Source organism: Loxodonta africana, chromosome 2, assembly GCF_030014295.1.
Source record: "Loxodonta africana isolate mLoxAfr1 chromosome 2, mLoxAfr1.hap2, whole genome shotgun sequence".
NCBI classification, from domain to species: Eukaryota; Metazoa; Chordata; class Mammalia; order Proboscidea; family Elephantidae; genus Loxodonta; species Loxodonta africana.
The window spans coordinates 41,260,616-41,274,796 of NC_087343.1; the positions used below are offsets into that span (position 1 = coordinate 41,260,616).

Consider the following 14,181-nt stretch of genomic DNA (forward strand, 5'->3'; position numbering starts at 1 on the left):
TTCAGGGCGCACAGACCGCGTGTTTACCCAAAAAAAAAAAAAAAAATTGTCAGGATGAGTAATTAGATTTGTGTTAACTCCTTCTTTTAAGGTAAATATGGGATATCTTTTAAGTGCATGAAAACACACAGTAGGCTTGATAAGGTAACAGGATGGTGATGAGAAAACTTTTTTTTCCCCTCAAAGGCGTTTCATGGGACACCCTACCAGATGAGCTGCTCTTGGGGATCTTCTCCTGTTTATGTCTCCCTGAACTCCTAAAAGTCTCCAGTGTTTGTAAGAGGTGGTATCGCCTAGCGTAAGTAAATTTCACCCTCTTGGCATATGTGGAGGAGAGAAGGGCTATTTATTTGTCATTTTTTGTCTGGTAAGTCTAAAACTCAAGAAAAATATAGTAGCACAAACCAGACCTTCATGTTTTTATTGATAATTAGTGCCTTTGTTTCACAGTGGAAGAGAGAGGACTCCTGGAGGCAGAAACCTTGCCGCATTTCTCAAAGCCTCCTTTCCCTGAATTCAGTTCAGCACATGTTAACTGGGTATTGCCTATAGGCTGGGCAGTGCGCTCAGAGCAAAGGGGATCATAGAGGTGGTTAAGGCTCGGAAGAGTTAACTAACCCCGGTCACACAGAGCATAAGTGGCAAAGGCTGAGTTCACACTCAGGTCTAACAACAGAACCCTGGGTTCTTTCCCCACTCTGCTCCTGTCCAGCTTACCAGATGTGAGGAGCCTGTCTCCCCATATATGAGGATGATGGTACCATCAGTTCAGGGCATTTCTGAGGATGAAATGTAAATATGCCAGTACAGTGCCCGGCTCGTGGATGTGTTCAGTACATGACAGCCAAGAGCTGTTGGTGCTCTTGTTGATACCACCTTTCAGGTCTGGAAGATGAGCTGCACGTGGAAAGTCCTGGTGAACTGGGACGGCACCAGCAGCCCTGATGCAGAAATAGGCCTTGTTTTTCAGTTGGAGCTTTTCCCACCCCTCCCCCTTCCCATCTTCATTCCCCATCTTATCACCCCGGTCATTCTTTGCCATGTGTTTAAAGGCTGTTTATGTCACTCCATATAACTAAGATTCCCTTCATGAGACAGCAGGAGTCCTTATCTTCCAGGGTGCACTGGAAATAAGATAACATAGGACTCTGTTATGGATTGAATTACATCCCCTCAAAATATGCGTTGTAAATCCTAACCCCTATACCTGTGGATAGGACCCATCTGGGATAGGGTTTTCTTTGTTGTTGAGGCCATATCAGTATAGAGTGTGTCTTAAACCTACTCCCTTTTGAAATATTACAAAGAGTGGATTCGGCACAGAGAAGCAAGCACAAATGGAGGGGAAGAGAGATAGCATGTAGAGGTTGCCGAGGAACCAAGGAATCCCTGGGGTTAAAGAAGCTGAGACAAGGATTTTCTCCTAGAGCAGAGAGAGCCTTACCCTACAGCCAGTGCCCTCAGTTGAGACTTTGAGCCTCTTGAACCGTGAGAAGATGAATTTCTGAAACCCATCCACTTGTGGAATTTTTGTTACAGTAGCACTACGAAACTAAGACATAGACTCCTAGGTGCTCACAGGATGGGCCATTTGCTTGGAAGAGCTGCAGATGTTTGCAGTTGTGGGAGCAAGTGGTGTTGGAGTTTCACTTATTCCCACCCAAGGAACCCATTTTGATTTTCCTTCTCCACCAGCTGTGAACGTGTCCTCTTCATGCAGTCTATTAATCTTTATCTGAGTTGTCATAAAAGCAACAGCTGACATTTACTAAGCACTTGCTATGTGCCGGGCGCAGCTTTAGCAATTTAGTCCTCCACGCACCCTTAAATGACCTTAGTTTCCTGTTGCTGCTGTAACACAGTACCACAGACCAGGTTTAAAACAATAGAAAGGTATTCCCTCACAGCTCTGGAGGCCAGAAGTCGGAAATCAAGCTGCCAGCAGGGCCATGCTTCCTCCTTTAGCTCCTGGGTGTTCGAGGTGTTGTAGGCTTACGGCGGCATCACTCCAGTCTTTGCCTCTGTTGTCACATGGCCTTCTTCTCTGTGTTCTCTCCTCTTCTTATGAGGACACCCATCATTGGATTTACAGTCCGCCCTAAATTCAGGATGATCCCGAGATCCTTAACTTAATCATATCTTCAAAGACCTTATTTCTAAATAAGGTGAAATTTTAAAGTCCCATTTAGGCATGATTTTTTTTTCTTTTTTTTTGGGAGGGCACTACTCAACTTACTTCAGTGACAGTATCATTCATACCATCTCAGTTTTAGAGATCAGGAAACCACAGGGTCAGGAACAGTAACAGCAGAGCTGATAAGTGGTAAAGCAAGGGTCTAAGGTCTGGGTGACTCCACAGCCTTAACTCTAACACCGTATCTAGTTAGGTTCAGCTTAGGGTTCATGCAGCTTCTGAATTCATCCTCCTGCAGCTGCCAAAAAACCTTTAAACTTTTCCCTGATTGTAATGGAATGCTAGATGAGCTGTAGTTTACCTCTTTGCGAGAGGAAACTTAAGAAATGAGATTAGAGACAACCAGAGCAGTAGTGTTCTTGAAACCAAGATGGATTCTAATCTAGGCAAGAGAAAGATACAAAAGCGTGTCACTCTCTTAAGGATTTCTTACCTATAGTCCTGCCTTTTTAATGATAGATAGGCATCATATTAAAAAAACAATTTCTTTACAGCAAAATAATTTTGAAATCCTGGCCAGTGGTTCATTTTTTACAAGCATTATTGAAAAAGAAAATTCTAGTACATCTAGGCAGTTAAAATGTTTCCTCATGTGCTTGTATTTTTTTTTTTTAATTGAATTCAACTATGGATATTAAAGCTCCTCTCTTTTTTTATTGTGCTATTTGAGGAGCCCTGGTTTTTTTTTTTTTTTTTTTTGGTATGGTAGCACAGTGGTTAAAGGGCTCCGCTGCTAGCCGAAAGCTCAGCGGTTCGAACCCACCAGCCATTCTGCGGGAGAAAGATGTGGCAGTCTGCTTGCATAAATATTACACTCTTGGGAACCCTACAGGGCAGTCCTCTTCTGTCCTACAGGGTCTCGCTGTGTCAGAATTGACTCAATGGCAGTGAGTTACTGTGCTATCCAGTATATTTTTGGTACCTCCTTCTGGTTTTGTAAGCACAATCCATAATCTAAGTAATATTTTTCACTTTTTTTCCTCACATTAGTTTATATACTAGTATAGATATCTTTTACTCCCTTTTGGCAAATGTAGGACAGGAGGAGAATAGAAGAGTTGTTGGATTTAGGTTCTGCCCTAAATCCAATGATTTCATTATTTATTTTTTAATTGTGGTAAAGTATATATATAACAAAAAATTTGCCATTTTAACTGTTTTTAAGCATACAATTCAGTGATATTAATTATATCCACTGTGTTGTGCAGCCATTACCACTATTTCCAAAAGTTTTCATCATTCCAAATAGAAACTGAAAACTCCTTAAGCAAGATACCCCATTCTTACCTACCCCAACCCTTGTAACCACTAGTAAACTTTTGACTCCATGCATTTGCATATTCTAGATATTTCATATAAGTGAGATTTTATATATAACCCAACCCACTGCCATCGAATTGTGTATATATATATATTTATATAGTATATATAATATAATATATAAAAAGTAAAAATAAATTATAAGTATGTATTGTGTATAAACAAAAAAAAAACCACTGCCATCGAGTCGATTCCGACTCATAGTGACTATAGAACGGAGTAGAACTGCCCCCGTAGAGTTTCCAAGGAGAGCCTGGCGGATTTGAACTGCTGACCTTTTGGTCAGCAGCCGTAGCGCTTAACCACTATGCCACCAGGGTTTCCATTATTGTGTATACATATAGATAGATATATAAATACATTGTTTATTTCATATATATCTTATATACTTCTTATATATTGTTTATCTGTCTTTCTGAACACGTATATAATTTTTAAGCTTAAAAGTTATCGTTCTTTTGTCTAATGTGAGATTTTGAAAACAGAGCTGAACAGTGACTATTTTTTCCTAGTGGATGTCCCTAACAACTATATATCATCCTAAAATAGTACTAATTTGCCTTCTTTAGTTATATTTACACGTTTATGGTAACTGTGGTAACGTATCCATTCGTAGCAAAAAATGGTCAAGTGTGATCATTTAGGCTATTTTGAAACCACCCACCTAGTAATAATAAATGAAGCCATTTGTCAGTCATTTTTAAATTTGTCCAATGGAGCTGAATGTAGGAATTTTATTCTGTGGTTTCAGACCATTGCATTGCTAATGGTAGCATTGAGCCATCCAAATTGGAAATACGTATAAAGAGAAATGTGGAAGCCTCTCCATGCTAGGATTAAGAAATATTCAGTGCTGCCTTCAAATGTTATAACTAATTGTATACCAAAAAAACCAAACCTGTTACCATCCAGTCAATTCCGACTCATAGTGACCCTATAGGACTGCCCCATAGAGTTTCCAAGGAGCACCTGGTAGATTCAAACTGCCAACCTTTAGGTTAGCAGCCCTAGCACTTACCGCTATGCCACCAGAGCTTCCTAATTGTACAGTCAACTTAAAAAACAAAGGTCCCTTCAGAATTTGCTTCAAGGAGCTTTAGGTGCTATGTCCTCCTTGTTAGTACAATTGTTGAGGGCCTCCAGGATTTTGTGTGGCCAACTTATCAAATCAAGCATCTCCTCTTTCCAGGATTGATGAGTCCCTGTGGCAGACCTTGGACCTCACAGGTAAAAGTCTGCACCCAGATGTGATTGTTCGGTTGCTGTCTCGAGGGGTCACTGCCTTCCGCTGTCCACGGTCATTTATGGACCAACCATTAGTGGAAAGTTTCAGGTAAAAAAAAAAAAAACTCCAGAAAAGAAGCTATGTCTAAATCTTGAGATGGGAAAACAGCTGAAAACTTCTTTGTTTACATTTCCAACATTATAACCTGTGGCAGATCATCTGTACAATTTGGGATATCAATTGCATATCTTGGTATGTAGCCTTTATGCTGAAACATGGCACAGGTTTCATTGACACCATTTCCATATTAATTTAGGGTTACTGTTCCCAGGGTCAAAGATGCACATATTTAGCTTCTCCAGTTGGGTTCTTAGGAGATGGGGACCAAGAGAGCATTCACTTGCAGATATAAGGCTGCCCATCTGTTTCCCTGCTGCCCTTTTCTGATAAATAAAAGAGTATGGGCTTTATACCAGTTTTATGGCTTCTGGTTTCTGATCCTACTGTAGGATAGTTCAAAAAGCGATCCTAAATAGCCTGTATTTCTAGATTACTGATCGTTTTGCAATATGGTTTAGTGCTGTCTCATACTTGAGAACAGTAACTAGAAACTAAGCAGAAAAATAAACTAAAAGCAACAGTGCTAAGAGTTAAGCATATGTATTCTGACACTAGTATTTTCCCTTCTTTCCTTAGTCAGATGGTGGCACTTCTCTCCCACTTGGTTTTTATCCTACTCCTGTGGCTGCACCTTCTCCGTCTCCTTCACATGCGTGCTTTCCTTTGTTCACTCCAAGGTCTGTCCCTGGCTGCCTTCTCTTCTTGATCCATAATACTGTTTTGGGCAAGGTGTGTGCTGACACCCACACTAATGCCGCCCTCAAAAAACAAAACAAAACCCACTGCTGTCAAGTCGATTCTGACTTATAGCAACCCTGTAGGACAGAGCAGAACCGCCCCACTGGGCTTCCAAGGCTATAAATCTTTAAAGAAGCAGACTGTCACGTTTTTCTCCCACAGTGCAACTGGTGGGCTCGAACCACCAACCTTTCGGTTAGCAGCCGAGTGCTTAACCACTGTACCACCAGGTCTCTCAAATGTTCATCTCTAGTTCAACTCTGTCTTTCAAACAGAGCCCTGTTTCTAATTACCTAGAAACTTCTCCACCAGAATTTACTCCAAGTACCTAAATATTAAACCACAAAAAATAGTTGCTGTCTACCCAGTTCCAATTCATGGTGACCCTATGTGTCAGAGTAGAACTGTGCTCCATAGGGTTTTCAAAGACTGATTTTTCAGTAGATCGCCAGCCTCTAAGTGTACTTAAACCTCCAGCCTTGAAGTTAGCAGCCAAGAGTATTAACTGTTGGTACCACCCCAGGACTCCGTGTTGGCATATCTAAAATTAAACACAGTTGTTAGCGTACCTAAAATTAAACACAGCCTGCCTTTGAAACTTGCTCTTCCACTATTTTCCATGTTTTAGTAAATGCTGCCGCCATTCACGCACTCACCCTCACCAGGAACCAGGAGTCCTCATATAGGCTTACTTCTTCATCACCCGCCATCCAGCTCACTCTCATGACACCCTCTAATTAATTTCCTAAGTGGAACTATATTGGTGACAATATCTGTCCCCAACTAAAATCTTCTTGAATTGTGAAATGAATGAGGATGGGAATTAGCTAGTAGGAATTTGCTTTGTGACCAGAACTATAATTAATACTTGAAATGTATAATTTGGGTCTTATTTGTTACTGGCTGCTCATCTGGGGAGAAGGGAGTGGATTTCATCTGGATATATTTGTGTGAGCCTTATGAAGTCTCTTTTTCTGTTATGTGTTCAGCGCTCTTCGCGTCCAGCACATGGACCTGTCGAACTCTGTAGTAAATAAGTCCACCCTCCATGACATTCTCTCTCAGTGCTCCAAGCTGCAGAATCTAAGTCTGGAAGGGCTACAGCTTTCGGACCCCATTGTCAAGTAAGTGGTAGCCAGGAGCATGTCACAGGGGAGATTGTTTTTGTGTGTGTCAGTTTGTTTCCTGACTGTAAGTGGATGCCCTTCCATCCCTGTCTGACTCGGAGGCCTGTGCGCTTAACTACTTCACTGTTCTCCTTTCCTTTGGATGCTCGTTGATCAGATAAGAGTGTCTTACTGGTATTCCTTTGGCATCTTTTTCTTTCCCCAGTAATCTTGCGCAGAACTCAAATTTAGTGCGACTAAACCTTTGTGGGTGTTCGGGATTCTCCGAATCTGCCTTGAAGGCTTTGCTAAGCAGCTGTTCCAGGTAGGAAAGATTTGAGACTTGATTATAGTGCTGTTGTATCAAATATACAATTATCTTTCATGGCTGTTGTTGTTATTAGTTGCCATCCAGTCAACTCTGACTCGTGGTTGACCCCATGTGTGCAGAGCAGAACTGCTCTGTAGGGTTTTCAAGGCTGTGACCTTTCAGAAGCAGATCACCAGGCCAGTCTTCCAAGGTGTCTCTGGGTGGGTTTGAACCACCAACCTTTCAGATAGTAGTCAAGCACTTAACCATTTGTGCTCCCAGGAACTCCCACATCTGAAAAGAATTGGGTAAATTTTTGAGCTATCTAAGTTCTTGCAACTCTTTATCCAAAATCCAGGAACCAAGTAGATTTGGATAATGCAATAATACACTTTGCTCTCAAACTTGTTGTCTAAACTCAGGAGCCAAATCAGTTTAGATTACAAGGGACACTTGTGTAGGTATCCCTTTTTTTTTGTTCGTTTGATAGCATGTTTATCAACAGGGTAGTTGAAAGAAATCTGTCTACACTTGACCACACAGTCAGGTTTTTTCCCCACAGTATCTGTAGATCTAATGTACAATTTTTAATTAAATTTGGTACATTGCTGATGTAAACCATAAATTTGGGTGACTTCATTAAAAACATCTCTTTTATGTTGTAGAGTAAGGTTAATACATAAAGACTACAAAGTTGCAGACATTACCAAGAGAGGAGAGGTATGGTTTACAGAAGTTTTATGTGATACAGCATTGTACCTATGTCTTTTTCATGATTTGTTGAAAGCAGATTGCTTTTGGATAAGAAAATGTCACCAACAAGAGAAAACGTATAGCCCTATCTTTAGTCAGTTAATGCCAGAGAGGGGAAAACCAAACCAAACCTGTTGCCATTGAGTCGTTTCTAGCTTAGAGCGAGCCTATAGGACAGAGTAGAACCCATAGGGTTTCCAAGGAGTGGCTGGCAGATTTGAACTGCTGACTGTGGGGTTAGCAACCAAGCTCTTAACCGCTGTGCCACCAGGGCTCCAGAGAGGGGAAGGGAGGCTTAATGTTTGCATGTTGTCTTTGAAGTCCTCATCTCAGCTGAGGAAGAATAAGATGAAGTGGCTTTTTACAATGTTATCTGCTCTTTATTAGGAATCCCTAGTATAATCTGTCAGTTTATTTCAGACAGCTTGGATGATTGTTCTGTCTTTGTGATTGTTTGCTATACCTACCTGGGTGGTTTGAGAAAGAAAATATAGAGGCTAGCATTTTTACAGTCAGACCTGGAAGAAGATTGGTGCTGTCAGGACAGAGCAAAGGCAAGGAGAGTGCGCCCTTCCACTTCCAGAAGGGGGCAGCATTCACTAAGGCCTCTGCCTAGATCTCCAGGCGACTTTCAGGGACAAAATGGGGCGAGGGAGAGTGTCAGGAAGGGGGAAGGCAGTTTCAGGTGAGCAAAGAAAGATAGCTTCTTAGAGAAGCAGGGGCTCTGTGTAAAAGGAAAGAAATCTGTAGCTTTGTATTTTCACTGCAATTTTAGGCAGTGTTCTGAGCTGGTCACTTCCTGGCCAGCATAATAAAGTGAGATCCCTTTTTTCTTTGTTTTAGGGTCCTCTTTAAGCAGAGAAAAGAGCCCTAGTGACCCAATGGTTAAGTGCTTAGCTGCTAACCAAAAGGTCAGCGGTTCAAACCCCACAGCCGCTCTGTGGGAGAAAAGACCTGGCAGTCTGCTCCTGTAAAGATTATAGCCTAGGAAATCCTATGGGGCAGTTCTGTTTTGTCCTACAGGGTCACTATGAGTCAGAATCATCCAATGGCACACAACACCAGCAACTAAGCAGAGAATCATTTTCGGGAGAACTCTTTCCCATGCGGTGGTTTCATGTTTTCGTGTCACCCATCTTCTGTGCAGATTGGATGAGCTGAACCTCTCCTGGTGTTCTGACTTCACTGAAAAGCACGTGCAAGTTGCTGTGGCGCATGTATCGGAGACTATCACCCAGCTGAATCTGAGCGGCTACCGAAAGAATCTACAGAAATCAGGTAAGAGCCACGGGGTCCAGTCCCCTGGGGCCTTAGCAACAGTAACACCAACAGTAATAATAGGTCTGATTTATGGAGCATCTTCTAAGTGCTAGTCTTTATAAACTGCCTCATTTAATCCAGTGCACATTACTCCTATTTTTCAAACGAGGTAACAGGTGATTTAGAAGGGTTAGAGAAAGGCAAACAGATAGTGGAGTGAAGATTTATTTAAACCTAGGATCTGAAAGTATATTTCACTTTTATACTTTAAAACAATTCGTTTTTAAGCAGAAGACCCTTTTTTATCAACCAAGTTCGTAGGCAAACCCCTAAAACTAAAATAGATAAATATAGTATTTGATTAATTTAAACAGTGACCCTCCCCTCTGTCCCCCTCCACCATGGGACATTTGGCAATGTCCAGAGATATTTTTGATTGTTACAGCTGAAAAGGTGCTACTGACATCTAGTGGGTAGAGGCCAGGGATATTGCTAAACATCCTACAATGCACAGGGCAGCACCCCTCAACAAAGAATTAGCTAGCCCAAAACGGCAGTAGTCTTGGAAGTTGAGAAACCCTGTTTGAAAGGTTTTTCGTAAGTTCAAATGTATAACTTATTAGAAATTCTGTTGAAGAAAACAGCAAAGTTGTTTGGATGAACACAGGCATTTGAAGTTAAGGATAACCCCCCCTCCCCCACCCAAAAACCAAACCCACTGCTGTCAAGTTGATTCTGACTCATAGCACCCCCCTGGGACACAGTAGAACTGCCCCATAGAGTTTGCAAGGAGCGCCTCGTGGATTTGAACTGCTGATCTTTTGGAAGTTAAGGATAGTGGGTGACAATTACAGTCTTTATAAACCTCAGCGCCCAGTTATGCTTTGTCTTATTGGTGTAACGTTGAGAAAATCTTGATTTGCAAAGCTAAGTGGTTGCAAACGGCCGGAATTTTATAACGACTCCACCCTGCCACCTCAGGCTAGTGTTCAGCCTGTGGTCTTCACGTAATCTAGTTAAGTTCACAACACACATAAACCCTTTATTGGTGTTTTGATGCTGGTGTATCAGCACATTTGAGTGTAGATGTTTTGTTTATTATAGTTTTTTTTTTTTTAAATATTTAAAAAGACTTGAATCAAACATTCGTAGAATGTATCTTCTTAAAATTGAAGTTGCATTTGAAAACTGCTTCTCCAGGACACGATATGTCCTCTTGTAAGTAACACAGAGCAGGCTGTAGAAAATGCTAGCTGGGTTCACAAGAGTGACCAGGATCTGGACCCCTTGCCCATGCTGGAGACCCTGCCGTTTTCAAACGCATGCATTTTCAGACAGTGCAAACGTTTTCATGAAAGATCTGTAAAAGAGCCAGCCATGTCTGGGTGTGTTGCCACCACCCTTCCCTCTGTAATATTCCTGTTCTACGTTTTTTTCCTTTAAGCACTACTTTTAATCTGATTATGGTATTACGTATTCACTCTCAAAAATATAGGAAAACAAGTCACCAATAATCCCACTAACATCTATCTTGCCAGTCTTTTTCTCCATAGTTTTTTTAAAAATGGGATCTATTGCACAGAATACTTTGTCGTATCACGTCCTTTTCGGTGGCTATCTATCAATACATCATAGGAGCCCCTGGGAGGTGCAAATGATTAAGTGCTGGACTACTCGCTGAAAGGTTAGCGGTTTGAACCCACCCAGAGGTGCTTTGGAAGACAGGCCTGAAGACCTGCTCCTTGAAAACCCTGTGGAACAGTCCTACTCTGCACACATGGCGTGACCATGAGTTGGAATTGACTCGACTGTAGCTAACAACAACAACAATAGATTACATCATAATTTTTCAACTAATCACCTTCTGGTGGACACTTAGAATCTTTCTAGTTTTTTTCCTTTTATAAATGACTATGATGAACAGAGGCAAATCTTTGAATGCATTTCTAACGATAGATTCTTAAAAGTGGAATTGCTTGGGAATTTTATCCATTGCTGGTAAAAATGTAAAAGGGTACAGCGCTGTGGAAGACAGTTTGGCAGTTCTTCAAAAACTTAAACATAGAATTACCTTTTGTTTCCCCATTGCTATCAAGTTCATTCTGACTCATAGTGACCCTATAGGATAGAGTAGGACTGCCCCATAGGGTTTCCAAGGAGCGGCAGGTGGATTCGAACTGCCAGCCTTTTGGTTAGCAGGTGAACACTTACCAGTTACCATATGACCCAGCAATTCCACTCGTAGGTATATACCCAAAAGAATTGAAAGTAGGGACTCAAACAGATAATTATACACCAATTTTCACTGCAGTATTATTCACAATAACCAAAAGGTAGAAACAATCCATTAATAGCTGAATGAATAAGCAAAAAGTGTTATATATATATATATATATATACACACACAGTGGAATGTCCACTCTGTCATAAAAAGAAATGAAGTCCTGATACCTGCTGCAGCATGGGTGAACTTTGAAAACATTAAACCAGCTGCCATCCAGTTAAGTCTAACTCATGGCGACACCATGTGGGTCAGAGAAGTGTGTGCACAGGGTTTTCAATGGCTGATTTTTCAGAAGTAGATTGCCAGGTCTTTCTTCCGAGGCACCTCTGGGTGGACTCAAACCTCCAACTTTTCAGTTAGCAGCTAAGCACTTTAACGTTTGCACCGCCCAGGACTCCTTGAAAATATCACGCTGAGTGAAATAAGTCAGACACACAAGGACAAATATTGCTTGAACCCCCTCACATGAAATATCTGGAATAGGCAAATGTTTAGAGACCAGAGTTTATTAGTAGTTCCCAGGGGCGCTTGGGAGGGGCAAATGGGGAGTTATGGCTTAAGGGTTTCTAAGTTTCTGTTAAGGGTGATGAATAATTTAGAAAGGGATAGTGGTGATGGTTGTATAGCATGGCGACTAATGAATGTCACTGAATTCTAGACTTAAAAATGGTTAAAATGGCAAATGTTTTGTTACATACATTTCACCACAATAACTTTTTTTTTTTTAATGTGAAATTGTGGAGTCAAGGACTAGGCACCGCTCTTGGGCTTTGGGTAGCTCTTGCAAAATTGCCTTCCGAGGAGTTTAAACTCCCACCAGTGAGCGTCTTCTTCACCTTCGAATCCCTCTACTCTTAGTTCTTCCCTCTTCATGTCCACGGAAAGGGAAGGCAGTACCCTGTTTACATTTCTTTTCCGTGTCAGAATTTCCCACTTGCTACTTTATTGAGAATTTTTCTGAAATGAACTGAGATCCATAGTCGCCCTGGCTGCAAGGTTGAGAAATTGGTATAGACACACTGCTATTAATTTTGTCAAAATTTGGCTTAAAACTTTTCTTTGTTCCTCTGAAAAAGAATAGATTGCCTGTCGACCGAGTTTTGGCAGGGCATAGTCAGTAATAAAATCCTGCTCGCTGGACACATTCAGGCAGAGGGCCAGAGTGGAAGTGGAAGTGTTAGTTTTCTTAATTATGGGAATCAAAAAATTATTATTAATGTCATTAAGAGTGGTGCACACTATTTCATCATATGTAAGTTAACGAGAGTTTGATTTCAGCTGAAAGACTGGTGTCAGACTAAAAAAACTACCTGGGTTCAAATACCAGCCATTTCCTGGGTAACCTTCAGCAAGTTGCTTAACTTCCTTGTGCCTCACATTCCTTATCAGAAAAACAGAGATAATAATACAGCCCATCTCTCAGGGGTCTCAAACCCAAACTCATTGCCATCAAGTCCATCCTGACTCATAGTGACCCTATAGGATAGAATAGAACTGCCCCATAGGGTTTCCAAGGCTGTAAATCTTCGTAGAAGCAGACTGCCACATCTTTCTCCCCAGGAGTGGTTGGAGGATTCGAACCACTGACCTTTTGGTTAAAAGCTGAGCACTTTAACCACTGTGCCACCAGGACTCCCTTAGGGGTTTAGTAAGGAATAGAGTCAGTACCTGTACAGTTCTTGGCATGTCACGAGAGTTTGGTAATTTTTGGCTGTTATTATTATAGCCACTGTCCTCTCCCCTCTTGCCCCCATCATAACCCCTCCGTGGGGCAATAGAAAAACACTGAACTAGGTCTTGGAGGAAGACCTAGCTTTTGGCCTTAGATTTGACCTTGGCTTCTCTAGTTTAAATTGCCTCTCATTTGAAATGATAAGATGATTTGTACATCCCCTCTACCTCAAGTGGATCTGTAATTTGTGGTAAAATAAAAGGAGACATTAAAAAGGTAATATCGTCACTGACTACTGTTCACTAAAGGAGCCGTGGTAGCTAATTGTCTAGTGCTCAGTTGCTAACTGAAAAGTTGGTGGTTTGAACCCACCCAGCAGCTCCACCGGAGAAGGACCTGGCAATCTGCTTTTGTAAAGATTACAGCCTAGGAAACCCTATGGGGCAGTTCTACTTCATCATCTTGGGTCACTTGGAGTCGGAATTGACCTAATGACAACAACAACACTGTATACTAACCCTTGCTGCCAAGAGAGGAAGGCATTTGAATGAAGACTAGAGAAGGAGACTTAACGATTTTATACCCATAGCGTTGATCTTTCCCTACCAAAAAAAAAAAAGCCTGCTGCCGTCAAGTTGATTCCAACTCATAGTGACCCTACAGGACAGAGTAGAACTGCTCCACAGAGTTTCCAAGGAGCACATGGCGGATTCGAACTGCCGACCTTTTGGTTAGCAGCCATAGCACTTAACCACTACACCACCACGGTTTCCTAGTAGTGTCAAAATCTAATGTTTTTAGCTGGTTGGTTGGCTAGACGACTGGCTTAATAGTCACACAAAATTGAACAGGTAGTCCCCAGGTACCACGGGATTCATTTCTGACATAAGTTGAATAGCTCTTTTTTTTTTTTTTAAGCTTTCGTTATTGCCTTTCATTATCGGTATCTTTATAAATCCGATCTTAGTATTTGTCTTTGGGGGTTGGAAACATTACATATAAACTTACAGATATGATGACATCAGCAACTTACATGCTGCAACATTGTATATAGTACATATTACTAACGATAAGATGTACCCCTGCCCTCGCCCAAAAAAAAGGACGGCTGTAAGTGTGATTTGTCATAACTTAAATACATAAGTCAGGGGGTTGTGAGTGCAGTTTGTCGTAACTTGAATATGTCATAAGTCAGGGGT

At 41.4% G+C, this 14,181-nt stretch overlaps 1 protein-coding gene across 2 annotated transcripts in view; it reads left to right on the plus strand.

The window, feature by feature from the left end:
* The window catches only part of SKP2 (S-phase kinase associated protein 2), a 41,968-nt gene that overhangs the window by 16,869 nt on the left and 10,918 nt on the right, over positions 1–14,181 (plus strand). Inside the window, exons 3-7 of one of the 2 annotated variants that reach the window (XM_003407987.4) lie at positions 187–298; positions 4,704–4,847; positions 6,587–6,721; positions 6,930–7,028; positions 8,914–9,044. In XM_003407987.4, the coding sequence (XP_003408035.1) occupies positions 187–298; positions 4,704–4,847; positions 6,587–6,721; positions 6,930–7,028; positions 8,914–9,044 (621 nt within the window). The remainder of the gene's footprint in view (positions 1–186; positions 299–4,703; positions 4,848–6,586; positions 6,722–6,929; positions 7,029–8,913; positions 9,045–14,181) is intronic. The other variant, XM_023545422.2, reaches the window with a different exon arrangement.